Here is a 27,422-nt window from a genome sequence, read left to right on the forward strand (position 1 = left end):
GCAAAACAATTTACCAGGGTCTGATCTCTCCCAGATGAGGTGACAGAATTGAGTTTCTGCCCCCTGCAAAGCGGAGGATCAGACCGTGAACCACGGTGACCCTGATGATGCCTCCTCACGTGGCGCAGCTTCCCTGCACCCTCGGCTGCAAGGGTCGGGAGAGAGACTGCGAGAGGCTGCCTCATGCTTTACCCCTGCGCCAAGCCAACTGAGAATCACGAGGTCCTCTTCTTGCAACTTAACAGCTATTTACAGTTCACACTCAGATTCCCTCGGATATACCAGGGACCCAGTCTCCAGAGAGCCCACCCCCGTCTGGATCCCCTGCTTAGCAGGTGCAAGCCCAGGCAAGCAGTTCAGGGAAACTGAGGGAATGGGGCCGGCGGTGGGGGGGGGGTGAGTTCCGGATGCAGTTGACCCGGAGGTGGCTGATTTTCATCATAAAGACATCCTGGAAAATCTGAGAAAGAAAGTGACTTTCAAGTACGCTTCATTTCTTTACCTGTGCCAAACTTTCAAAGTGACTACTGAGTTAAAGAGGGAGAGCAAAGACGCTTTGTCCCCCACAACACTGGGGGCCAGGATTGTTGATCATCACCCCTCAGGATTAGGAAACCAAGGCTCTTGGAAGTTAAGCTTCTTGTCCAGGTTTGCATCCATCAAATGTCAGAGCCAGCACTCGACTTCAGACTCTTGATACCCAAATTCACATCCTCTGTAGTTTGACCTGGGTTTCTGTCCTGCATGGGATGGGGCACCCTTTCCTCATCAGCCACTCCATGCAGGTGTTTGTCAATCAGGGGTGATCTGAGGATTCTCCTGCCTAGAGGTACCCAGCACATCTAGGGCTGTGACGGTACCATCCAGCAATAAAACAATCCTCCAACCGATAAGTACACTGAATTCCCCTCCTACATGCTCAGCCCTCTGCTAGGTGCTGGGGAATCCAATGAAAGATGATGACCAGCCCCTGTTCTCAAAAAGCTTATAAATCAACAGTTTAAATCATGGGGTACTCAGATCACACAACTGGAATGGGGATCATCACAGAGTCACAGAGGCAGGAGGACCTGAGCTCCTGCCCCCCACGGCGGACTATCTCCCAGTAACAGTGGTCTACACAGCGTTTCCCAGACAAGGAAACTGAGGCTCAGCGAGGTAAAGTCGTTTGTCCGAGGTCATTTGTGCCGTGGTGTGTGGCAGCCTGGGTGGCCTCTGACCCCTGATTCCATTTCCTCTTGCCACACCTCCCTTCCATTCTCTGGTTCTACAGGGGTCTAGATGCGGGGAGGACTCCTGGTCCACACCAGGCAAGCCTCATGAGAAGAAGAGTAAAGGAGGGGCTCCTCTGCCCTGCTACCAGTGCCCGCACCATGGAGGGCATCCTTCTCCTCCCGTTACTTCACACGCAGCTTCTCCACAACCATCGGGCCCCCACCCATCAGTGCTACTTACATATTCTTTAATGTCCTTTGATTTCACAGCCTTGTAGGAATAATACGCAGGGTAAAGGGTGCCAAATATAAGCCTGGAGGGAAAAAAGAGAGAGACAAGATAAACATGATTTTCATTCATCCTACCTGATGGGAAATGTCTGACTTCAATGTCAAAAGCAGCTCTCCAAGCTACGGAAGATGCTGCTGTGTGGCTTGGTCTAGCTTTATGTCCTGAAGGTTTCTGCTCATGGCTGGGCCGTGCTTAAAAGCCTCTGTCTCCTGTACAGCTGCACACCCACCTTCCTTCAGTCTGTGATCTGGCAACGTAAAAGAGTGATTCAGGGTCATGGAAGCCAAAACTAGGGGTGAGAGTGGGGGTGGGAAGCCAAGCCGAGCAGCTATGACCTCTGAAATTAAAGGTCAAACTCTCCTCTCCTGCTGCTAATCCCCACTGATGCTCTGTAAAGCCCACCCACACCTTGGGCTCCCTTATCCAAAAAAAACCTTTCCACTTCAAGTTCCTTCAAATTTCACTACCCTCACACTTGATTCCAGCACCCTGCAGCCAGAATCTGCTTTTCAAATTGTAAATGCAATCTTCCCGAGACACATCCCCACCCTGCAATAACCCGCTTCTCACTGCTCTTAAGAAGAAGAAGGAAATATAACGACCCCAGCATGGCTGTCTAGGCCTCAGCTTTCATTGACCACGCCCACGGCTGCATGAGGTCATTAAATAGTTTGACTCTCAGCCATGCCCCAGAGCTCTCCCAGCCCTCTCTCCACCTTGCCCCACCCTCTCTCAAAACCTTTGCCTCTGCTGTTTTTGCTTTCTGGAATTGTCCCTTTCCCTTCTTTGCTGGTTAATGCCTACTCATCCATCAGATCCCAGCTCTACGCCTTCTTCATGGAAGACTTCCCTGACCTCCCCGACTAGGTCAAATCTCCTACGACACAATGTACACACTACCAAAATGCTCTTTTACTACTCTCTGTGATGCTCTGATTGACAACATCTCCCAACTGAACCTCCAGAGCACAGAATGCATCTGTTTTGTGCAATAAGGTGTTCTCAGCATGACCAAATAGAAGGCTGTCAATAGGTATTTTTAAGTGAATGAACTGACCGAATGTTAGAGCTGGAAGGGTTTAATCCTTTCACCTGAGAGATGAGGTCACCTCTCAGGTGTAAGCTGACTGAGAACAGAGCCACCCTGGTCCCAGGCCCTACAGGAGCCAACATCTCCTGTAACAGCCCCACAGATGGAGCTTCTAGGATCCAGCAAGGAGACACTAACCCAGAAAGCCCAAACCCATGGCTTCCTCATCAGGTTATTGAGAGGTCATACACTGAACTCCCAGTCCAGATTCAATGGACCAAGCATGGGTCAGCTTTCCCATCAGCTCTGTGGCCAGGTAACACCTTGACCTTCCATATTCATCAGGTTTCCAGGAAAAATAGAAGATGAATGGAACTGAGCCGGTTTCTGATGCTGAAAGAGAAAGGGTTTTGTAACTTTGACTCACACGGCCTTGTACTACGTGCTTTATACGCATCACCTCAGTCCTCAGACTGGCCTGGTAAAAGGAACCTCTATTATAGACAGGATACCAACACATGGAGCCATCAGTCACTCACTTGTCTAAGGTTGTGGGACCATAAGGAGTAAAGCAGGGGGGCCAGGACCCAGCCAGGCTGGCATCCTCCAAGCCTGGCTTCTCACCACCGCTGTCTACTGCTTTGGAGAGCAAGGCCATCCTCTGGGAAGGCCAGAATTATGCATGGCGAGCAAGAGAAGCCAGCAAAGGGGACAAAAGAGTAGTCTGAAAGGAAGGGAAATAAGTAAGGCTGGGGGAGGGAGGAGAGAAATTTAAGAAAGAGAAAGAAGGCAACAGTGTCAAAGGCAGGAGGCAGGCGGAGGGGGACACCTCGTGGAGAAGCCTACTGGGTTCAGTCAGGAGCCAGCTTGGTGAGGGAGGTCCCTCCAACCACGCCACCCTGCCCCAGCCCCAAGCATTCTCAGGTATCAGGGAGTCTTACTTTCTTAGGAGCCCTTTCCTGACCTTGTCACACCCCACACCCAAGACTAGGTTCCTCTCGCCGTTCCATAGCATCGTGACTCTGGACATTCCCCCCTCTTAGCCCTGATCCACACTACTTATAATGGTATATTCAATGTCTGTCTCTCCTCTAAGACTATATGTCTCCCAAAGCCAAGGAAGATATCTTTCTCCTTCATAACCGCCCCCACGGGCCTGGCAAGTGTTCAGTAAGTACATAGTCACTGTGAAGTTCCAGAGAGTGATGAAGCAAAGGCCAGAGCCATCCAGGGGACACTTGTGACCTTGGGATTGAGGTCTCAGCATCCAGGGGGACACCAGACGGCACCAGGCTGATTCAGCAAAGCCTCGGGCCCAGGGCCACAGGTTCCGGAGAAATAAACACGCCGTTCCTTTGGCACAGATGCCGCGGTAATGAGCCACGTCTGCCAGGATGGCTTCCAGCCCCTGCCCGGAGGCAGCGTGTGAGCTGCCGAAGACACAGAGGTGGAAAATGCATCATGACCCAGGCTGGCTGATTGCTTTGCTCCTCCGTGAACTCCGTGAGAAGAGCAGCAACACCAACACCATCTGAGGGGTCACAGAACTGGAAAGCCTCAAGGGCGCCCAGACAGGAGAGGGCATGCTTCATCGGCTGGGCTCCTGACGTGAAGCGGCCGCCCCTGTCCCCCTGCGCGGCACCCCACCCCAACTTTGACAGCACAGGGGCAGCAAGACAGATTTGCTTTTCAGTCTCTGCAGGCTCAAGAGCGCCTCCCAGTAGGGGAGCACACTTAGCAATCGATGCTCAGGTAAAGGGGAATGGGATTAAAATGGCGAGTTCCTCCAAATTTGTTCTGGAGAAAGGAAATAACAAATGAAGCACATCCAGGTCAAAGGGTCTGGGCACTTAGGTCGCTTCAGACCAAGTCCCTTCTCCAGCGGCCCCGCACGCCTGCCTCCCCAGCCTGCCGGCCCACCCCTGCCTGCGGCTCCGGATCTCACAGCCAGCAGCTGTCCCCTAGAAGCCTGACTCGCTTGCTCATAATCCCTGACTTCCTGCCTGCACCTTAGTGCGTGATCTTTCCACAACTCCACAACTTTTTCCTGATAAAGTCCTGCTAATCCTTTAAGACCCAGCTCAAAAAAGCCACTTCTGTGAATCTCTGATCACTTGCCCCTCAGAATTTTCTGGGCGCCCTACGACAGCCTTTATGATTAAATGATAATGCTAGTACTATTATTGAATGCTCACTAATGCCAGGCACTGCTGTGTGTGCTGTACGCGTTCTCCCATGTAAGCCTCTCCATACCCATTTGGGATAAGAATCCTCACTACTCCGTCTTACAGACTGGGACACAGAGGCCGAAAGAGATGGGACAGCCAGGAGCACAGCTGGGATGTGGACCTGGGCAGCGTGACCACAGGGCCCGCCTTCATTACCCTCCCAGGGTTGCCTGTGCTGGCTAAGTTGTCTCCCCACCATGCAGGTCTGGTCTGATTAGTGGGGTCCCTAGTGCCTGGCACAGCCCCTGCCCAAGCGGTTGCCTGCTAAATGTCTATGGAGTGAATAAAGATCGAAGAATTGCAGTCTCTCTCCAAGGAGCTTAATCCACTTGATAGATTCCCATTCCTCTCCCCACAAGGGCAGGAGGAAAGCAGTAAAATACTTAAGAGGATCTAAAGTGCTTAAGCGCTCAAGGCTGGCCCCAGCAGAGGGACGGTGGAAGGCCTGAGTGCCTCCCTCTGGAGAGGAGACCAGGCTCTGGCTAACACACTCCTCCCAGTTATTACCGGACAGAACCTCACACTGCACCCCCAGCCTCAGAGCCCTGCACCCACCCTCCCTTCTCGCCACTGCCACTTACTGCTACCCTGGCGCCCCCAACCCGTAACTCACTGGCTCCATTTACCTGCCTGACACATTTCTCCTATCTTTGCCCTTCATTCTTTCTCTTGCTCCAAGTTAGGGGCCTTCCTCCAGGTGTGGCCTCCCCCATCACTTCCACAGCTGGAGTATCTACAAGGGACCATGAGTCTCATCTTCTAAGACAAGGGTTCCCAACCAGGGTGATGTCGTTTCCCCAGACACCTGGGTGATGTCTGGAAATGCTTTGGTTGCCACGCTGAGAGAGGCCACTGGCTTGCGGTGGGTGGAGGCCAGGGATGCTGCTAAGCATACAATGCACAGGACACCCCCTCTCCAACAAAGAACTATCCAGCCCCAAAGTCAAAAGTGCCCGAGTGGAAAAACCCTGATCTGGAGTGCTATTTCCCAGTCCTTGGCCATGGAGTCTTCACTCAATCATCAAGGACAATCCACTCCCAAGAGTTCTTAAAAAAATGCCCAGGGTCCCAGGCAAGACAACAGATGCTCAGATAGCAAGAGACAATCCAAAATGGCAAAGACCACGTACTATCCCATTGGTCAATGTCAGGGAAAACACAACTCTGAAGCTACTTATCAACTTCCTGGAGCTCTGGCCAAGAGAAGAGAGGTATTGCTCACATGAGTAAACCATAACTGCGATGCCAGTTACAGTCACCAGAGCCTGCAGGGGAGCACTCGCTGGCCGGCAGCTCGAGTACAAGCTGGAACACAGGCAGTTGCTAACCTTGGCCAAGACTTCTACAAACCATGAAACACAGTATTTTCCACAGTCTTCTCAGGCATCCTAGTATTGGACTAACATTTCTATGGAAAAAAAAAATTTTAACATTTACTTATTTATTTTAGAGAGAGAGCGCACTAGATCACTAGTGGGAGGGGCAGAGGGCAAGGGAAAGAGAATCCCAAGCAGAGTCCTCGCTCAGCGTGGAGCCTGACGTGGGGCTCTAGCTCATGACCCTGAGATCACAACCCCAGCCAAAAGCATGAGTCGGATGCTCAACTGACTGTGCCACCCGGGGCCCCCCAAACTGTGTTGACAAATTTAAAAATCAATGTTAGGAATATTTTTTCTAAAATTAATTTTTAATGTAAGAAAAATAATGGGCCTACTGTACAGTTATTCATATTATGATAAAAATAAATTGAATTTAGGGAATGGTATACCACACAGGGGCTTCTGGAATGCTGAATGTCTTGACCTGGGCCGTAGTCACACAGGGTTTTGTTTTGTAATTACAAATGTATATTAAACTGTACATCTGTGTTCTGTGCACTTTTTTGTACGTGAATGTTATATTTTATAATTTTTAAACGTGGTGTCCTATATCCACAAAAATGAATTAGCACGAAAGGTGTTCCAAGTCATGAAGGTATACTGTTTCCTTTGAGCATTAAAAGGCTATTAAATTTTACACTGATCACATTTTGTGTGTTCTGTTCTTAATTTTAAAAACTGTAATTTCTAATTGCTGTTCTCTGAAGGTTTTTTCTAAAAGCTTATGAATCGATTTTTATTACTCTCTATGAGAATTAATCCCCAAGACCATTTTTAGGGTCCACTCTAATAGAAGGATGCTTCTTGGCTTTTGAGCTCCTACTGGCGTTCAAATAAATACGCCATAATTTTTAATATGAAAAAACTTAAAGACACGACATATATATGAAGTCTCATATGTATTTTTTCCTGATATGTCCCACTCCCTCCTTCCCCAAAATAACTACTACCCTGAATTTGGTATTTATCATTCTCACCGTGTTTTTAACTGTGTAAGCCAAGCATAGATGAAAAAAAGTTACACCTCCTTAAACACTGTATAAATGGAATCACACTCCATGTGTTCCACTGACATATGTTAATTCAACTTTGTGTTTTTGAAATTTGGTCCATGTTGATACAAGTCTTTCTAGATCATTTTAAACCACTCTATGATATTTCACCATGTGACTATACCACAACTTTTTTATCCATATATAAATGTGCACCTATTCATGCATCTTTAGGTACTTTCCAATTTTTTACGATTTCAAACAGGTCTGTAATGAACGTTCCACTACATGTCTTCTGTGCACACGTGAAACTTTCTCTGGGGTGGATACATAGTGTGAGTCATGGGGTTCAGCACTGTCCACCATACAATCCAAATCCACTGGCCAAGGAGGTTCTGCCCGTTTTGACTCGTTCGGGCAGTGCAGAAGACTGCCAATGCTCCCCATTCTTGCCAAACTGATAGAGATTTAAAATTCTTGCCAGTCTCACACATGTGAAATGGTATCTCATGCCTATTTTAATTTGCATTTCCTCAATCACCAGTGAGGTGGGGCAGCTTTTTACACCTATTGGCCATTTGGGCCTGCTTAACTGGCCTATTTCTATCCCCCATTAGCTTATCTTTTGTTTACTGATTTTTAGGACTTCTTTGTGAACTCTGGTTATAAATCCTTCCTTAGACATATGCATTGTAAACACCTCTCTCCAATTTAAAAAAAAAGCTCTTTTAACTTGGTTTGTGGCACCTTCTGCTGTATAAGTCTTAAATTTTACAGGGACAAATATATCAATCTTTTCTTTTATAGCTTGTTTTTATATCTTGTTAAGGAAATCCTGGTCACATATATTTTCCCATAAATGTGTTTAACTTTTGCTTTTTCACTATTAGGTTTTAATTCACCTGGATTTATCTTTATGTATGCTGCGAGTCCAGGATTCAATTTTATTCTTCTCCAAACGGATCCCAATTGTCCTAGGAACATTTACTGAATCCCTTCCCCTCAGTTTCAGTTCTATATATCACATGTAAAGTTTTCTAACATGGTCAGGTGTTATTTCAGCTCTCCATTCTGTTCTACTGGTCTACCACCTAACCATGCACCTATACTGCAGTGTATAAGTCTCAGAGCTTTGTAATAAATTCTGATATTCTTAAAATTGTCTGACCTATTCTCAGTTTTCTATATGAATTTCATGACAGTTTGTTGAGTTCCACGAAACCCTTTACTCAGATTTTGGTTGGAATTTCACTGAACTTATAGATTTACTCAGGAAGAAGCACCACCTCTATGTTACCATGTTTTCTCTTTATGAATGTCCTCTTTTCCAACTACTCATGTCATCTTTAATGTCTTTTCATGATATGTTGTAAATTTTTCCATAAAGATCTTTGATGTGTTTTGTTTTGTTTATTCCTAAGTACTTCAGGGCTTTGGGTGGTATTGTGAATTTTTGAATTAAATTTTCTGTTAGTTACTAATGGCGTACAGGAATGTTATTGATTTTCCATGTTGAGCTCAGAACCACTAATCTTGCTCCAATCAAAAGCAGTTGGAGTCTCAAATGCATTACACTAAGTGAAGAAAGCCAAACTCAGGAGTCGACATGCTGTATGATTCCATTTACATGCTATTGTGAAGAAGGAAAATGTATAGAGACAAAAAAAAAAAAAAACAACAACCAACCAACCAAACAAACAAAAACAGATCTGGGGTAGTTGGAGCTAAGAGTGGGAGGGGTTGACTTCAAAGAAGAGTGAAAGAATTTGGGGAAACGATGGACCTGTCCTGCATCTTGATTGTGGTGGTGGTTATAGACTGCATGCATTTATTAAACTGTAGAATTTAAACTCACAATTAAAAGAAAAATCACACTAAAGAATGACTTTTACTAATTATATCTCAATAAACGTGGCCTTTAAAAAAAAAGCATTTAGAGGAACTCACACTCATAAATGTGAGTGTATGTGTGTGTCTCCAAAAATGGATAAAGCCAACATGGGCATCAGCCTCCAATGTCTGAGACGACTTCTTGATAGCTGAGGGTCCATATGTAATGAAACAAGGACTCGCAAAAACCATAATGCACCTCCAGGGCCTGTTAATACTCTAGCCCTGAAAGAGGTACCATGGGCCTGGGTTCTAAATACAACTGAGCAAGCCTGATCTTTACCAGGCTGCTGCAGGGAACACCCTCACTCACAGTGGTTATCCAGAAGCTTACCTGGGCACAGCTGCTCAGGCTGGGCATACAGTTCAAGATTCCCATGGCACAGCAAACCACCTGGGCTTTGGCTGCCACAGGTCCCAACCCCTGGGCCTCTGCTTCTGCTTCCCCACTGTGAGTGTCTAAGAGGATAGAGGAGAAGATATGAAAACAGCAGAACTGGCCCATTATGCATTTTGGCTTCTTGGCAGTTATATAATTAAGATGCATAAGTTACCATTTACTTATTGAATGTTCAGTATGTGCCAAGATCTGTGCAAAATTCATTATAAGCATTATCACTTTTAATCTTCGTACAAATTTATGAGACAAGTGCTACTGTTTTTCTTGTATTGCAGATGAGGAAACTGGAGTTTAGTGAAATTGGATAACTGAATTTAACATTAGTCAGGGGAGGAGGCCAGACTCAAACCCAGGTATCTGACTCCACTCTTCATGATTTGCTGCTTTATTAACTTGACCGCAAAGCGTGGCTCAGAGCCTGCAGTGATCCCTAAATGAATGGAATGGATGGATGGATGGATGGATGGATGGATGGATGGATGGATGGATGAGGACCAGAGAGAGAGAGACAGAGAGAGGGAGAGACAACGTTGCCTGCTTTCTTGCCTAAGAGAATTCGACTCTGGCCCTGTATTATATATTTATTGACACGGGTGACAATATAATTATAGGGTTCCAAGTGCATACACTGTTCACACAAATGAGGCTCTCTTTCTCAACTCAAGCTGATCTGGGCAGAGCAGAAACAAGCCACATCGTTCTTGTTATGGCATGTGATTCTGCTGACCTCTCTCTGCAGTCTTTTTTTCCCATGGTGCTCTGCACCCCTACTCCTGTTCAGATTTGGAACAAATGACACACACAAAACTCCTCCTGGGGTTATGCCCCTCACAAACATCTCATTTGCTTTTTCGCTTGTTTGACGCACAGCACAACCCTCTGGGATCACCGGGGTTACTTTCCCAGTGAACATGAATACAACGAAACAATGACAAACTTAAGTATAAACTTCTTCAGGGTCTGCAGAAAGCACCGCCATCCAACATGATTCAAACCCAGGCTTCCTGCCTCCAAGTCCACGACCATTTTCCTGCCCACACTGCCTCCCTTAGCACAAAGGGGGGGTGGGGGATTACTGCTTATATAGAGTTGTTTGTAATTGCTGTGATAAAAATCCCAATTTAAATTGGATTACAGAAGTACTCTCAACCCCAATTTAGAAAAGCACAAAACGGAACAAACACTCTGCAAATTTTCAATTCATGCTGTTAAGCTTTAAACTCTGCAATCCAACCCACTCAAATCCTGCTCAAGTATCAGTCTGAATATTTTTTTTAAAGTCTAAATTGTAGAGACTTCATTCTTAAGAAATTTAGAGGCTGAGTTTGGCATCAGACCTAAGATTGAATCCAGCCCCATCACTGACTACCTCGGGACTACGGGCACATTTCTTAATGACTCTGAGCCAGATTCCCTGAGTATATAGATCAAAGTACCTACTTTCAACAGCCACCATGTAGATTAAATGAGACTGCAAGTAAAGATTTAATATGCCAGAGACATCATAGACGAATGACAAATATTAATTCTCTTTCTTTCTATAGAAATCGTAACTTCAAATGCCAAATCTTAACCACAAGATATTTTTCGTTCAATATTAAATATTTGTTAAGCACCTAAGTATGTGCCCTGGGTCCTTTGGGAAGGCAGCCAGCACACAGGTAATTATACAAATAACTGATTGATAACAATCATTGTGTTGAGTGTTGCTGAGTATGTTTTGAAGGAGACAACAGATTTCTTCACAATGAGCACCCTGTGGCCACGCATCTCCCAACTCATGCCCCTCCCCCCACCCTGGGTCTGAGAGCCAGAGACCTGACACTCGAGCCAGGGGGTCCCTCGGTAAAGGGTTATAGTTTTCTCTTCCTGTGAAATTCCTCTGAAGCCCCCTACAAGGAATAAATTTGGTGAGAGGAAAGTACTGACAGTGTCCAGGAATTAGTGGGAGGGACTCTTTGAGCTGGACTTTTAGGTTTGGTACCTGTGGGGTACCTGTGGGGTTTCCTGAGGACTTGTCTGCTCAGTTTGTGCCCTTTCTGACTCCCCAGCAGGTGCTGGAATCGTCCTGCCTAGCCCACTTGGAGGTCTGCACAATGTGCATGTGCCTGTCTGGGGAAGGATATCACAGGGCTCTAGGGAAGGACAGGGGAATAAATCTTTAGTGATGCCCACCAGGCACTGTATCAGGCACTGATCCCCACAGCAGTCAGGTGAAGTTGCGACTATTATTCCCTTTTTACACAGGCAGGACCTGAGACTTAAGGAGGTTTCATTCATTCATTCAACAGAGGTTTATTCAGTACATTCTGTGCCAAATTCTGAGACCGACATAAGGTCAGAGAGCTGCTAAGTGGGTGAGCTGGATTCAAAGTCTGCCTGGCTTCAAATCCCTTGTTCTTTCCCATCTAATACCCTCAAGAAGGTCAGAGACTTTTATCCTCAGGATGACCAGAAAGTGATTGAGGTGCCGGGTATATCTGAACAAGACAGGTAGTAGGGCAAAGCCGTGTGTATACTAAGTATCAAAGGAAAAGCCTATGGTGATGGGTCCAAGTGCCTCCTCCATTAGACTAAGAACTCTCTGACAGCAAGGACTGGGCCTTCTCCATCTAAGCATCTCCAGTGCTGCGCACAGGGCAGGTAACGCATCATGACCTGAGCCGAAGGCAGGCGCTTAACCGACTTGAGCCACCCAGGCGTCCCCATGTTCATCAAATTTTTTTATGACTTTTTCTGAAAAAGCTCCTGCTCTCCACTGTAAAAGCTTCAGGACCCATGAAAACTAGATCCACCCCTGAAACAAGTGCAAGAAACGATCAAGAGAGGAAGAATGGCAGTCTCCCAAGGCACTGGACTCACATGGAACCCTGAAGAAAAGAAAGAGCTGGTCCTAGCTGACAGAGGTAGAGGAGACAACCCATAGAGAGGAACAAGCACGGACCAAAGTGCACAGGCTTTCCAGGGTTTCCAGAAATGACACGAGCACCAGGAATTTGGTGTTCCTACACTATACATCCACTACCCTAAACCCATGTGTCATGGTGTGATCTCCTCAGCCACACCTAGCCATTCTAGGAAAGTAGGAAAGCTGTGACCTAATGTGATGTGAAAATTCTAGATGCTGGTAAGCTGGTGTAGCAAGCATTTTATCATTCTTCTGGCTTCCCTGTATAATAATGACCCAAACTGCCTTGTGTAGTGAGGTTTTCACCTTAATATAGCTGAAGCTGAAAATGGTTAATGTTCACTTTTCCAGCTTGCCTGGCAGCAGGGATGTGGGCCTGTGGCAGACACACCTGCTCAGGTGTTAACCAGATCCTTCCAACTCTCTCGTTCAGCTATACCAGGGCTGCATTTCTCAGGCGTACAATCCCACGATACCAAGTGAACACAGGCTGCCAAAAGAGGTGGGTCCTATATGTCAAGTTACTGAGTTTTTGATGGTTAAAATAAGCCAAGTTAACAGAGTAGAATGTAGCTAAGATTTAAAAATGGTTCTGTCTCTAAGAGATATTTGCACCCCCTATGTTCATAGCAGCATTATTCACAATAGCCAAGAGAGACAAACAAAACAAAATGTGATTTTCTGTGTGATAAAATGTGTGAGATAAATAAATGTAAATATAAATATGATGAAATATTTTTCAGCCTTAAAAATAAAGGAAATCCTGAAACATGCTACAACATGGATGAACTTTGAGGACATCATGCCAAGCGAAATAAGCCAGACTCAAAAAAGACAAATATTGTATGATTTCAATTCTGTTAGTAGACTCCCTCTGATGAATCTACCACTTACACAGATACTACTCTAGATAGGTCAAATTCATAGAATCAGAAAGGAAAATGGTAGTTGCCAGGGGCTGGGGGGGGGAGGAGAAATAGGGAGTTGTTAACAGGTACAGAGCTTAGATTTTTAATTTTGCATGATGAAAAAGTTTTGGAGATTAGTTGCACAATAATGCCACTGAACTGTACACTTAAAAATGGTTAAGATGGTAAATTTTGTTATTTATTTAATTTACTGGAATTGTCAAACAAAAGAAAATTTACCAATTTTAGAAGGCACTGTCATCTGAATTCATTAGAGCATATCATGACATAAAATGAGTGAAAATTAACAAGCAATGCAAATATATTTTTTAAATGGTCTGATTGTAGAGAAAGAAAGAAAATGCTGTATATTATGTGCTACCCAGAAGTTACACCACTAAATATGTTCCTGCTGTTAATATTTTAAGTATTTATTTTTTATACCTTGATGTGTTCCAGAAAGGATCTGAGGAGGCTCGATTATAAATAATCGTGTGTCTCATAAGAAATTCTGATTCCAGGCCACTGGGCTTGTCTGCAGAAAGGTCTGGGGCAACTAATACAGTCACTGCTGTCATCCCACCCGAAGGGGAGGGAGGAGTTGGAGGACTTGTCTACACCTGACTCCTACGCTCACTGAAGAACACAGATGGTCTGAAACAGAGATGTTTGGCTCATGCCCGGAACACCTCCCTGATTTGACCACAACAGCCGGAGAAAAGAAAGCAAGCTAGAAAACAGCCAGGTTTCCTTCAGGGAGAGATGTTAAAGTTCTGAGAGGAGACTCTCCAGCACGCGTCTTGATTATGAGGGAGTTACGGCAGCTATGAGGGACAGGTAGGGAACAAACACAGCAGACGGCTGCTAAAGAAAGGTCCAAGCTGGATGTTCTCCGAAGCGCCTCCAGAGCTGGCCAGCCTGCACCCCGCCCAGGGAACACCTGCCCTGCCCATGATATAAGCAAGTCCACCGCTTCCCTGCGAGATCGCCAGCAAGTGTGGACCCCTCGGCTCTGGGGCTCAGGGGCTCTAGCCACCACCAAGTGCAATCCAGCCCTGAAGGAAGAAGGTGAGGCCCTGGTCTGGGTAATAACCGTTTTTGACGGTTGTAAAGGTAATCTTTGGTACTCTCTACAAGGTATGATGGAATACCACTTAATAGTTAAGAAGTTGGAATATAAGAAACAGTTTACTTTGTTTAGAAAATAAAGCTGTGCCTCCTAACCACATAATGAGTACTACTGGTTTTTTTCAGTAAGATCCGCACCCCACATGGGGCCCGAACCCACGATGCTGAGAGCAAGAGTCACGTGATCCACTGACTGAGCCAGCCAGGCGCCCCAGGAACTACTCTTGAAGGACTGTGTCATTTGTTTCTGCAGATTTGAAAAGGACACATAAAACCAGGTCACTGAGAGGGAGAGAAAGATCCCCAGATTGAAAGAATTGGCTTTGAGGCTGGAGACAGAAGAAATTTTGTTTGCTTCACAATGAAAACAATACGTGTTTTTTCCATTTGTGGGCCCCCAATCATAGGGCGGGCAATCAGGAGCAGCTAGTGAGGGAAATCCTGTTATCCAGGGAACCAACATCGAGAAGGAAAGCTTCACAGTTAGAAGAAACAAGTTAACATAATAACCAGTGATGTACTGAATGCTTGCAGTGTGCCGGGCATGGGTTTAGGCACTGTACAAAAACTCTATGAAGTAGGCATGATTACCATCTCCACAGACTGGAAATAAGGATCAGAGAAGTTTAATAATAATTGGGCTAAGGTCACAAAGCGAATCTGTGGCAAGGCTGGAACTTGAATGTGAGATTTCAAAGCTTGGGTGCTGAAACTTTTTGATGGCACAAAGTCAATTAAATATTTAGATTACACATTACTTGTATTACATTATTTGTGGGCCTTGCTGAGGAAATCTTTTTAAGTTATCATGAGGACTGTTAATTTAAAATGAGATCGTTCAATGCAGAGGCCCACATACCGAGGCTGATGCCAACGGTAACATAACTTGGTTTCTGCTGCAAGCAAACAAGGGTGAGGGACTGTGTCAGGGACAGCCACTTCTCCCTCAGGATGTCCCATGCGAGTATGTGCCACAAGCCTGTCGGACATGCAGCCCCGGGACCCACTCTGAGCTGTGCACTGTGCTACAAACCACTCACTTGATCCTCCACAGTCATAACAGTGGCTTTCCCTGACCACAGAACTGGTCAGCACCTGTGAATGCGGGATGTGGCCTGGCTGTAAATTTGCCTGCACCCTAAGCTGCCCACAAAGCAGGAAGAACCTCAGAGGCTCAGGGCCCTCTGCACTGGGAGTTATTTAACTAGCCCTGGGGTGGTGCTGTGTCAAGCCTTAGGCTTATCAGACCCAAGAATGCCCTTTAGCTGGAAGACCAAGGACAGCCACTGCCTAAAAGGCAGATTCTCCCTGGGGGTTCGTGTGGGTGAAAAGAACACTGATATTTCAATGCAGGTATCCTCTGGAGGTTGTGGGGAGGGGTTCCACCGTCTCAGTAGAACCATCAAAGTATGCTACTCCTCAGTTCATTGGTTGGTTCTGGGTGTGTGACATTAGGGAAATGCCTCTTCCCAAAAGGTTCTGGGGATCTCAGAGGACGCTAGTCTGGGTCCCTCCCAAAATAAAGAGAGAAAACAATTTGCAAGTCCAACCCACTCCCTTTCCCAAGGGAGACCCAAGTCTCCCTATAGTAAAGAAGGCTTTACTATAAATGGTAGAGATGGCCAGAACCTCAGCACTTCTAGGCTATCACCTCCCACCCCCACCCCAGCTGGTCTGTCAAACGTCTGGGCTGAGGCATCCCTGGAGATACCCCTCAGGGGTATAACTAAGTAACTGGCAGGCTCTGACATTGGAGCGTAGAGTAGCTCTCCAGCTCCTTTGCCACAGCAGCAGGTAGAGAAGGCAAGTTGTTTCTAAGGGTGGGTTGGTTGGTTGGTTGGTTAGTTGGTTGGTTTGGAGAGGTCTGGAACTCAAGGAACAGTAGGGGTTTGGAGCATACATCACGGGGTAAAGGGACCTGGCCTCAGGAAGACCCATATCCACTAGGCCTCACGATGACACCTCCGCGTCCCTGTGCACTGGAGGGAGGAAGTGGCGTAGGAGAAGGGCTCCCAACTGGGGGTCAGGAACCCTGGTTCTACGTTCAGCTTTGATCCCAACTGGCAGGGTGATCTTGGGCCATCACAACTCCCCAACCCTGTCTCCCGGACCTGGGGCTCCTCAGCCTTTCATTCAGAAAACACTGACCTACTGCCCTGGCACACGGCGTCCTGACCTAGTACAGTAGGTGTCCAGCACTGTTCTATTGCTGGCTCGCCAGCACTGAACAGATGGGGAGAGCATGCTGTGGAGTTCAGGGGCATCCCCCCACCCCCGGCTCAGACATTCGTCCCATGACTGCAGTCTGACCCAGGTCCAAGCCCGGGTCTCTGCTTGGCTGCTTGCACAGTACGGACACCATTGAGTATGAACTGCCCCCCCCCAACTAACTGCATCCTGAGATAGTGTGAGGATGTTAGCACACACCCAAATCGTGGTGATAAGCCAAAAACCAAAGCTGCTACAAGGCCATCAGGACAGACCTGGACAGTCCCCTCTCATTATGGGATATTCCTGGAAATTGCAGCAAGAAGTAGTGTGGTCAAAGGGGGATCTTTTTTTTTTTTTCTTTTCTTTTTTCTGTATCCCTTTGTCATCAGCAGATGGGAATCAACGGTCAGCAAGGCAGAGTGCTGACAGGGCTTTCCTTCAGATGGGAGGAAAGCAAAGAATGGATGGACCAGGGTGGAAAACAGGAAAATGGAAGTTTCTGTGGATGTGCACATGAGCAAGCAAGGAAGCGAAGTGGGGGTGACAACTGACACCATTCTTGACGGAGCAATTCCACCACTCAAAAACCTTCCATGGCTCCCCGCTGCCCTCAGGAAAACATCCAAACTGCTCCCCTTGGACTTGAGGGCCCCCACCATCTAGCCATGGCCCACCCCTCAGCTCCATGTGCCCTCCACTAATCCCTGCGCACCCCCCCTGCGCTTCTGCCGCTGTGTTCTGCCATCGTGCTCTTCCCCCGTCTGTGTCTGCCAAAATCCTACACGTGTTTCTCATGCGCTGGATTCGAAGCCTTAGCACCACTGACCTCTGGGGCCAGACAATTCCTTGTTGGAGGGGGGTTGTCCTGAGCACTGTGGGATGTGCAGCAGTATCCCCAGGCACCGAAGGCCAGCAGCTCTGGATGCCAGTACCATTGGCACACCTCCATCCCAGATGTGCCAATCAAAAGTGTCTCCAGATACTGCCAAGTGTCTCCTGGGGGCAAAATAGTCTCTGGTTGAGAACCACTATTCTACACCCAAATCCAGTGCTACTCTTTTCAAGAAACCCTTCTCTGAGCTTCTTAGAAGGAGGGTTATGATATATACGTGTGCCTTCCACACATGTTGTTAGGTCCTACTAGCATTTAACACAGTCTCCTGTCAGCTTGATTTATATGTGGTTATATCAGCCCCTCCCCACTAGGCCATAAGTTTCTTAAGGGCGAGGAGCACATTTTGTTCATCTTATACAAATAACAATACCACCCAGAATAGACAATACTGGTCTAGGGAAATTCAATCACTGGGTTTAACTTGCTTACTGTTAACGTAAACATAACCTGTTAATGTTACTTGTTTATGTCTACTGTAGAAAAAATTAATTATAGGAAAGAATGAAATCAAAATCAAAATCACCCACAATCCTATCACTAGCAATAACACTAGTCCAACTACTGCTATCCTGGTATGTCCCTCCAACACTGGTACACAGATAAAATACTTGTGTATGTCCCCCATCTTTTTCTGTATACAGAGAGTGGAAGGGAAGTACCTGCAGCAGAGATGACAGCTAAGAGCAAGACTGTCATGACCACAGGGGAGCCTGAGGGCCATCTGGCCCAGCCCTAGCATGTGCCTGGATCCCTTCAGGATGCTACTCCCCACTCTGCTTGAACTGCTGCAAATGTAGGAACTCGCTATCACCCAAAGCAGCCTGGTTCACTCAGACCACTCTAGAGCTCTTTCATCCACTGCCCTCAGATCTTTCACCCGGGAGCTTCCAATCCTTGATCCAGTCCAAATTCTACCGCTTTAGCCAAACTGGTCTACTCAGTCTATTTCCCATCAACAGGGTGTCATCCAGCCCTCCTTCCTCCCCTCTTAAGAACTCCCCCTCCCAACTGCTGGTGTGGGCCCCAGCACTCAGGTTCACACTATCTGCCTCCCCCGATCCTGAGTAGTCAGGTCCTATCTCCCAGGGGCTGGTATTAGGGCTGGGAAACTTGAGTTAGTAGTTGCTGGATACTTGGAAGGGGGACTGACACCCACAGTGGGTGCACATAAAAAGTAAAAGTCTGGAGAGAGAGCATCAGAGACAGCAACACACACACACACACACACAGAGAAAACAACGCAGATGTGGCTAGAGAGGCAGAGTGGTTGGGGCGCCTGGGTGGCGCAGTTGTTAAGCGTCTGCCTTCAGCCAAGGGCGTGATCCCAGCACTCTGGGATCGAGCCCCACATCAGGCTCCTCTGCTGGGAGCCTGCTTCTTCCTCTCCCACTCCCCCTGCTTGTCTCTCTATCACTGGCTGTCTCTCTCATTGGCTGTCTCTGTGTCAAATAAATAAATAAAATCTTTAAAAAAAAAAAGAGAGAGGCAAAGTGGTAAGACTGGGGTGTGGGGGCAGGGAGAGGAAGTAAGAACACCAGGCTTCCCAACAGCTTCCCAGCTCGGTTCTAGTACACCATGCAGTCTAGCTGCAGCTCTCTGACTCTTCATAATGAAGAATTCCCCCAGTCCTGTTGGTTTTGTCTATCCTAGTTCATGCGACAAAAACAAAAATGGAAAGAGGCCTTGACTAAGACACAGGCCATCAGACCTCTGACAACTGATGCCTGAAAGCTCAGGCCCCCTTGGCCTTGACCTCTCCACCCTGAACGCACATCTGCTGGGACTGACCGAGGCCTCTCTGATGGTAGATTATGCATCTGTGTGTACCAAGCCCTTCACACCTCACTACCACCAACAAACCCGATTTACAATGGGACCCAAAGGTGAGGATCTCATCCCTAAGTTGAGGGAGCCAGAAATCCAGCCCAACAGTACCCAGGACTGAATAAGGTGGCCACCAAAAGCGTACGCTTGCGTGAAAATTCACATTACCCCGACGAAACATAAGCACCCACAGGGAGAATCTAAAGCCAGAGAAGCTGAGAGTCGTTCCACGTCTCCATCTGTCTTCGCTTGCAGCAGGCTCTAAGCCCCTCTCAGAGCACAGCCCGGCCCCAGCAGAAGCCACGCAGCTTTCCCAGGGGGTGCAGCCCTACTTCCCTAGGGGTGGATAACAGCAGCTGGCTTGCACCGCCCTTTCTTGCAGCTCCTGCCGAAGCCAGACGTAAAACCACCCCCTGAATACTGAGAAGGGCAGGGGCTCTGGAGCAGACAGACAGATTCTCGTCACATTTCTACCACCTATTGAATGTACGACTTTGATCGAGTTACTTAACGTCTCTGTCTTCCATTTCCTCATCTACAGAAATAAGAAATAACAGTAGTTCCCACTCTGCGGATTAAATGAACAAGAGACTTTTAAAGGGACCAGAGTATCGACACGAGAGAGTTTCACACTCAGCAAGTCCTAGTTTACTGTCTCCCATTCCGTTCACACTACATATCTTCACTCATGTTTTCAATGGACTAAGTGACAATACAATGTCACTCAGTTTTACAACGTATAATTTTAAAATACAATTTACGAGAGATTGTCCTCATTATATACAGTGAGCTGGAAAATACAAACTGGATGAGGGTTCATTTGACTTTATTTCCCAAGTGCCCTCTAAGTGGCACCAATCCCGGGAGTATGTCAGCAAGAATAAACAATACCAACAGAGCACGTGCAATACCTGGACAGATGTACACGTCAGGAGGCTGCAAGTGCAGCTTCCAGGCAGGCCCAGGCCCCTGTCAGGCAAGTGACTGACCTCTCAGAACCCGCATTTGCTGCTGGGCTTCCCCGGCCAAGGGGGCCCCACGCAGATGAACGCACAGCAGTGACCTCCCTACACTGTGACAGCAAGAAATGCTTCATCCACACTCCATTCTCCTTTTAACTCCTGATAGGCTTTATAGAACCAGACGTGTTTCCTGGAGCCTGAGTTGCTCCTTAATGGATGTGTGGCTACCGGAGTGCTGCCCAGAGCCTGGCGCCCAGAGGTCAGCCAGCAGCTTCTTTCCCTCCGTGCTTCAGAAACCTGTGCAGTCCTTCCCTCCAGGGGGCTCCTGAGTCCCAGCGTCCTGCCTGGAAAGGAGCGGCTGTGCTGACAGCGTTGGCCCTTGTCACGAAAGGCCACGCTCCTAGCCAAGGTTCTGCACAGCAATAGGCCTTTCTCCACCAGTTTGGCTCCTGACGCAGGAAAAGCTGCTACTTCCTCCAAATTGAAGGCAGAGACAATTACAAGGCCATCAGGGCCCTGTTTTTTGCCTCCATCTTCTTTAAGAATTTAAAGCCTAGCCATCAAAAACTGCGGATGGGAGCAGAGATTGCTACAATCGTTCCGGGAGGCAAGTTGCCATTATTCTCAAATCTTAACAGCTGTTGCTACCCTCTGACATAGTAATTGTACTCCTGGGAATCCATCCAAAAGAAATCATCAGAGGCAAACAAAGATTAAGGCACAAGTACATTACATGGGTGTTTTATTATGTCAAAAAAATGAAAATAATATAAATGCCCAACAATAAAAAAAGGAATTGATTATATGATTTTAAGAGGTCACTAAAATCCTCTTTAGAAATCTTCTGGACACAAGAAAATATTAATATATTAATGTCCGTGGAAAAGCAAGATACACAGTAACCTCACATAAAATCTTTCTTTTAAGGTTTATTTATTTATTTGAGAGAGAGAGCAAGCGAGCGACCATGGTGGGGGGAGGGGCAGAGAGAGAATCCCAAGCAGACTCTCTGTTGTTGAGTGTGAACCACAACGCGGGGCTCAATCTTATGACCCTGAGATCATGACCTGAGCTGAAATCAAGAGTTGGGTGATTAACCAACTGAGCCACCCAGGTGCCCCTCACATAAAATTTTTGTGCTCAGTCTTAAGGATCCCTCCAGAATGTATCTCTGGGTAATGGAATTTTGAGTGGTTTTTATGTTCTTCTTTATCCTTTCCTTTTCTCCGCCATCCTACTGCCCACAGTACAATTCGATCCCTTATCCATTAGTGTCATGATATAGAGATGACGGGGACAGTCCTAAACATCACCAAGTTCAAGTCTAGCTAGACGACACTCAAGCAGACCATCACACCCACAATTATGCTCTATGAGCCAAGGCGAAGCTTCTAAATCAGCAACGTCCCTAGGTGGGGGATGCTCCAGCCGATCCTGAAAAATAAGCAGGGGGTTGGTAGACTGGGGAGGAAGATGGGGGTGGGGAGGCATTCCAGAAAGGGAGAACAGCATGAGCAAAGCCCAGAAATAGGAGACAGCATCATGGGTTGGGGGCTATATATGTTTCAGCGTAGCTAGGGGGAGCTATCTCACCCCAGAGCACATCTGCCAGTGACCATCCAAAGGCTGGGGGGTGAGGGGAGGGAAAATTTAAGAGGGCAGTGGCAAGCCTGAGTGACTGATGATGTGAAGTAAGAAGTCCACCAACCAGCACAGTGCTTGGCACACGGTACACATGCACTAAATATGAATGAATGAATGAGCGAATGAATGAATGAATGACTCAGGGGCAGACAGGAGGTTAGAGAAGCAGTTTATAAGACGGAGGGGAGAATGCTTCTCCCTCTGCCTGCTGCTCCCCCTGCTTGTGCTCTCTTTCCCTCTGTCTCTACCAAATAAATAAAAAAAGCCTTTAAAAAAAAAAAAGACTTAAGGAAACCAGTGAGTATGAGTTCCCCTTCTAAGGAAGGTGGGTAAAGATCCATTCACACATATGCCCTGTGGCATAAATATACCAATAGATTCCAATACAACAAAGGGATGATTCCTGCAAAACCATTAGCAAACAAGCCCCAGATTTCATGACAAAGAAAGATGAATGCATCCAAACTCACCACAGACAGGACTAACTAGATGAAAGATGTCTACTCTAAGAGGAAGGAACACAGAAGCCGCTGTGATGCCCTTCTCTCCTCTCTGAGCCATCCTTCAGGCTTGGATGCCCAAACGCTATTATTATTTCAATCACGGACTCTCAAGGTGGGGAGAGCAACTACAGCTACCTACCCAGCCCCACAGCAGTTCCATTCCTAAGCATTTGCCCAAGAGAAATGAAAACATATGTCCACACAAAGACTTCACTTGACCATTCACAGCAGCTTTATTCGTAATAGCCGGAGGTTATGAGCAGGACAGTGGCCTGAGGAGCACTGTGCCCTAGGCAGAGGAGTCTGGCTGTGACGTACAAGGTGGGCTGCTTTTGGTCAGAGCAGAGGGAATGAGAGATGGCTAGAAGGTTCTCGAAGTCCCCCAGACACGATGAGGAAAGCCAGTGTGGTCAGAGGAGTAAGAAAGGACTGAGCTGGACAGTCACTTCAGAGGACAATGCTGCACTTGGAGCCTATTCGATGTGGGTGCCAAGGGAGAGAAAGAGAAAAATCTGAATGAGCGGCTGATGGTGGTATTGTCATGGGTGGAAATAGGGCAGCGGTCTTCAAAGCACGGTCCCTGGGCCAGCAGCAACAGCACCACCTGGGAAATTGTTAGAAAGGTAGGCTCTCAGGCCCTACTTCAGACCCACTGAGTCAGACGCTCTGGCTACCTACCCGCCCTGTGAAAGAAAAAAAAGCAACGCATCAATGCCCTCTGTACCAAGGTTTCTGAGGATTAGTGCAAACAAATCCGCAAGGGGCCTCATCCTCCCTCCGGAAGCAGCCACATGATTGCCGGAGCGCTGTTAAGAAGTTCATTACGAAGGAAAACAAAAACCGTTTTCCCCCCACAGGTCACACTAGTAAAGAGGAGAACAGTGGACTGTGGAACAGATACTGTTTGGCACAGCCGTGCTGCCCCTTCCCCTCTCTTATAAGGACCACTCAGCACCCCCCCGCCCAGGGCATGTACCAAGGACCCTGCCTCCAAGCCGGAGCTGATGCACCCAGCACTGGGCCCAAGCTGGGCCTCTCAGATGCTTGCCCCCCAGGAATTCAGAACCAGGTCTGCAGGTTACTTCAGATGAAGACTGCTGACGAGCAGCTGCCAGGTGGCCACACCTGGCCAAACGCTCACCAAGGCAAAAAAGGATGTCTGCTGGGACAGAGAGAGCAACGGAACACAGGGAAACAGAGACAACATTTCATGCGAAGAGAGAGAGACAGACAGAGACAGAGAGCATCAATGAGGGCAGGAGCTGAGTCTTTGTTTTGTTTTTTAGTTCATTATTGTAACCTAAAGCTGGCACACAGGAAATGAATAGATACTGGTTCCATGAATTAAAAGAGAGGGGCTGTCCACATTCTCACTATTGTACAGCCCCTGGTTTCAGTCCTTTGTGAGGCCCCAACAGACTCTGTACCCCCATATTCCAGGAGCTGCCCCAGCATCCTCTCTTGCTGAAGCTGATCTGAAGTGGATTTCTGTCACTTGCAACAAAGGAATCTCACCGAGATACTCCCAAGATTGCCTTTCAAAGAGTCACCCTTGTGCATCCATAATTCCACTTCATGAAATCTAGCAAAAGGAAAACATCTGAAAAGCAAAAGTGAAGACTGTACCATTACCTATAGTCACATACACACAAAATCAGAAACAAACGAAATGTCTCCCAGAGAGGCATTCACATGTATTGTCCGTTCGTGCCAAAGAGGATTTTCTATACCCTTAAATGAATTGTGCTCAACTTCCTAGAACGGATACAGCCATTAAGAATGACACTTACAAAATGTGTGAAATAGCACAAAACTGTTTACATTATCATGTTGGGGGGAAAAGTGGAATACAAAATTGTTCATACCTATAATTGCAGCTATACAGTTTTACAAATTAAGTTCATAAGTAGAAAACTACTAGTTCTTGGCAGTTGCACTGAAATGATGCAGACAGAAATAACTTTTCCTTTCTATTTGCAGATATTTTCCAATTAATGATGAGCTCATTTTAAAACTATATCATAAAATAAATATAGAAACCAAACAGGGCACAGGTGTCAGGCATCCCCTGTCATAGAGCTCAGAGAAGATCACTGGCTCATGAGATACACGTGTCTCAGATGACAAGAATAAAAGGAAGGCAAATGCAAAGAACACATGCAGGACTGGGAAGACCTTTGTCGTCAGCCAGTGTGCACTGCTAAGAATCTCCTAGGTGCAAAGTTCAAAGGCAAAAATGCAAGTGGTGACAGCCCTGTGGGATTACAGACAAAAGGGGCAAACACATGTGATGTTGGAAAGACACTTGCCAGTATGACAGAACAGAAGTCTCGTTTTAAAAGGTTGATAGTAGAGGCGCCTGGGTGGCACAGCGGTTAAGCGTCTGCCTTCAGCTCAGGGCGTGGTCCCTGACTTATGGGATCGAGCCCCACATCAGGCTCCTCTGCTGTGAGCCTGCTTCTTCCTCTCCCACTCCCCCTGCTTGTGTTCCTTCTCTCGCTGGCTGTCTCTATCTCTGTCAAATAAATAAATAAAATCTTTAAAAAAATGAATAAATAAAAAATAAAAGGTTGGTAGTAGAGGAATAAGGGCATCTCTCCTTAAGGTTTCAGAACCTCCCGGGTCTGTTTAACAAGTTCACTGTTAGCCTGGGAGGACAGGAAAGGCAGACCACTGGTCTGAAGACCTCAACTGCAGCCTGAATTCTGTCACTCGCTAGTGTAGCCCTGGGCCTCGAAGCTCTCGTTTAGCTCACCTGTAAAACGGGAAGACTGAGGTTCTTTTGGTTGTAACGAACAGGAACTGACTCAAGTTGGCATAAGCAATAAAGGGAATTTGTGGGGAGGACAGTGCGGTGGTACAAGACCCCCAGGGCAGCTGGGCCATGCAAGTGTCCGGAACCAGAGTCTGAAGAGTCCTGGGAAGCCGTGCAGCATCTCTGCCACCTCCGTTCTCGAACATCTCTGTCTTCTTTCTTCTCTGCTGGCCTACCTTCCACATGCTCTTCATGGCAGAACACAGCCTCCACACCTCCTCACTCTTACTCTTACCACTCCTGCCTCTTGAATAACTGGTGTCTCAGCTCAGGCTACCATCACAAAATACTACAGACTGGATGGCTTAAACAAGGGAAATTTATTCTCCCACAGTTCTAGAGCTGGAAGTCAAGATCACAGTACCGGCATGGCCCGGTTCTGGTGAGGACTTATGAACATCTGCCTTCTCCCTGTGACCTCGAGTAGCGGAGGGAAAGCTCTCTGGTATCTCTTCTTATAAGGGCACTGCTCCCATCATGGGGGGGGGTGCCCCACCCTCATGGACTCATCTAGCCCTAATGCTCTCCCAAAGGCACCATGTCCAAATATCATCACACTGGGGTTAGAGCTTCAACATATGAATTTTGTGGGAGCATAATTCAGTCCATAGCAACTGGATACCTCGAAATCTCACTTCTGTTTTGCCAGGGGAGGAAAAATACAATTGGCTCAGTCTGAGTCAGATGTCTACTTTGATCCAATTAGCCATAGCCAAGTGGAGAGGGCAGGTCATTCAGTACAAACATGGCTACCAGAGCCTAGCATGACCTCCAGGCCTAACTTTGCCACCTGAATGAAACGCTACTGGCAGCAGGTCAAGAAGTGCTCATTTCCTTTTTGTCAGTATTCCTACAAAACAAAAACTAAACACTCATTGAGGATAAAGGTTATTAGCGGTACGAGCTTTGAGCTTACAGGACCAAGAATCTACCTTCAAACGGTCTAGGAAGAAAAAGTGGGCCTTAAAAATTGATAGGATACAGCTGGGGGCTGGGGAGTGCCATTCATCAGAGAGGTCGCAATGACTCAAATCAGAGCATGGGAAGCTCACGGCACATGCAGGGATGGTCATGGGGAGCAGTGAAAAATAAGGTAATTTAGAACTACATCACAGAGGGCCTAAACATCAGAGCAAAATTCTATGTTGGACTATTAAGATGATGGTGAGTAGCAGAAAGAAGAGACAAGAACCTGGAGACTGCACGAGTGTTCTAAGGACAAGTAATGCTGGGTAGCCATTGTTTCATCTTATGCAGGGAGGTCAGCAAGGGACTATGGGTGTTCCAAGGTAATGGGCACTGTATCAGTTTCCTAGGGCGGTTGTAACAAAGTGCCCCAAACTTGGTGGTTTAGAACAAAAGAAATTTATTCTCACACAGTTCTAGAAGTTAGAAGTTTAAAACCAAGGTGTTGGTACAGCCAAGCTCTCCCCAAAGGCTCTGAGGGAGAATCCTTCCTTGTCGTCTCCTAGTTTCTAGCGATTGCCAGCAAACCCTGGTGTCTCTTGGCTTGTAGAGGCATCACTCCAAAATGCTTCCATTGTCACACGGTATTCTGCCTGCATGTCTCAGTCTGTGTCCAAATTTCCTTCTCCTTATATGGACACCAGTCATTGGATTAGAGCCAACCCTAAGCCAGCATGAGCTCATCCGAACTTAATTACATTGGCAAAAGCCCTATTGCCAAATAAAGTCCTATTCTGATGTCTCAGGTGGACATGAATTTTGGGAGGGATACTATTTACAGTGCAGACACTGAGTAACCCTCACCCTTATGCGCTGGCTTGAGAAGCTAACAGCCACATAAGAAACTGTCCCACCATCATGCACTAGAAGTGACTTGTTGCACAGCTGTCAGAGATGTCACTGAAGTAGTCATTGCGCCAGAGCAGGACAGGACTAGCTGCCTTCCAAAACTCCTTCTGATTCTACACACGTGTAGTTCAAGGTCCTGTCAATTACTTCTGTTCTCCCAATTCACCGATTCAGCCCTCTTCTTTCCATTCCCACTTCCAAGACTCTGGTTCAACCCTTGCTGCTTCAAGCTTGACACCAATGCACTGCTCTCACATCACTCTCCCTTACAAACACCCTCCCTGACTCACCCCTGCCTAAAAGCAAAGTTTTGAATTTTGACCTCAAATCTACCTTTCCCATCTGAACTCCCAAGATGTCACTACACTAATTCTCAACTCAAGC

At 46.9% G+C, this 27,422-nt stretch overlaps 1 protein-coding gene across 2 annotated transcripts in view; it reads right to left on the bottom strand.

The window, feature by feature from the left end:
• REEP1 (receptor accessory protein 1) overlaps nt 1-27,422 on the bottom strand; it is a 79,586-nt gene that overhangs the window by 50,182 nt on the left and 1,982 nt on the right. For both annotated transcript variants that reach the window (XM_034659480.1, XM_034659481.1), the window contains one exon: nt 1,456-1,528. In XM_034659480.1, the coding sequence (XP_034515371.1) occupies nt 1,456-1,528 (73 nt within the window). The remainder of the gene's footprint in view (nt 1-1,455; nt 1,529-27,422) is intronic.

The sequence above is a fragment of the Ailuropoda melanoleuca genome, chromosome 4 (genome assembly GCF_002007445.2).
Source record: "Ailuropoda melanoleuca isolate Jingjing chromosome 4, ASM200744v2, whole genome shotgun sequence".
In the NCBI taxonomy this organism is placed as follows: Eukaryota; Metazoa; Chordata; class Mammalia; order Carnivora; family Ursidae; genus Ailuropoda; species Ailuropoda melanoleuca.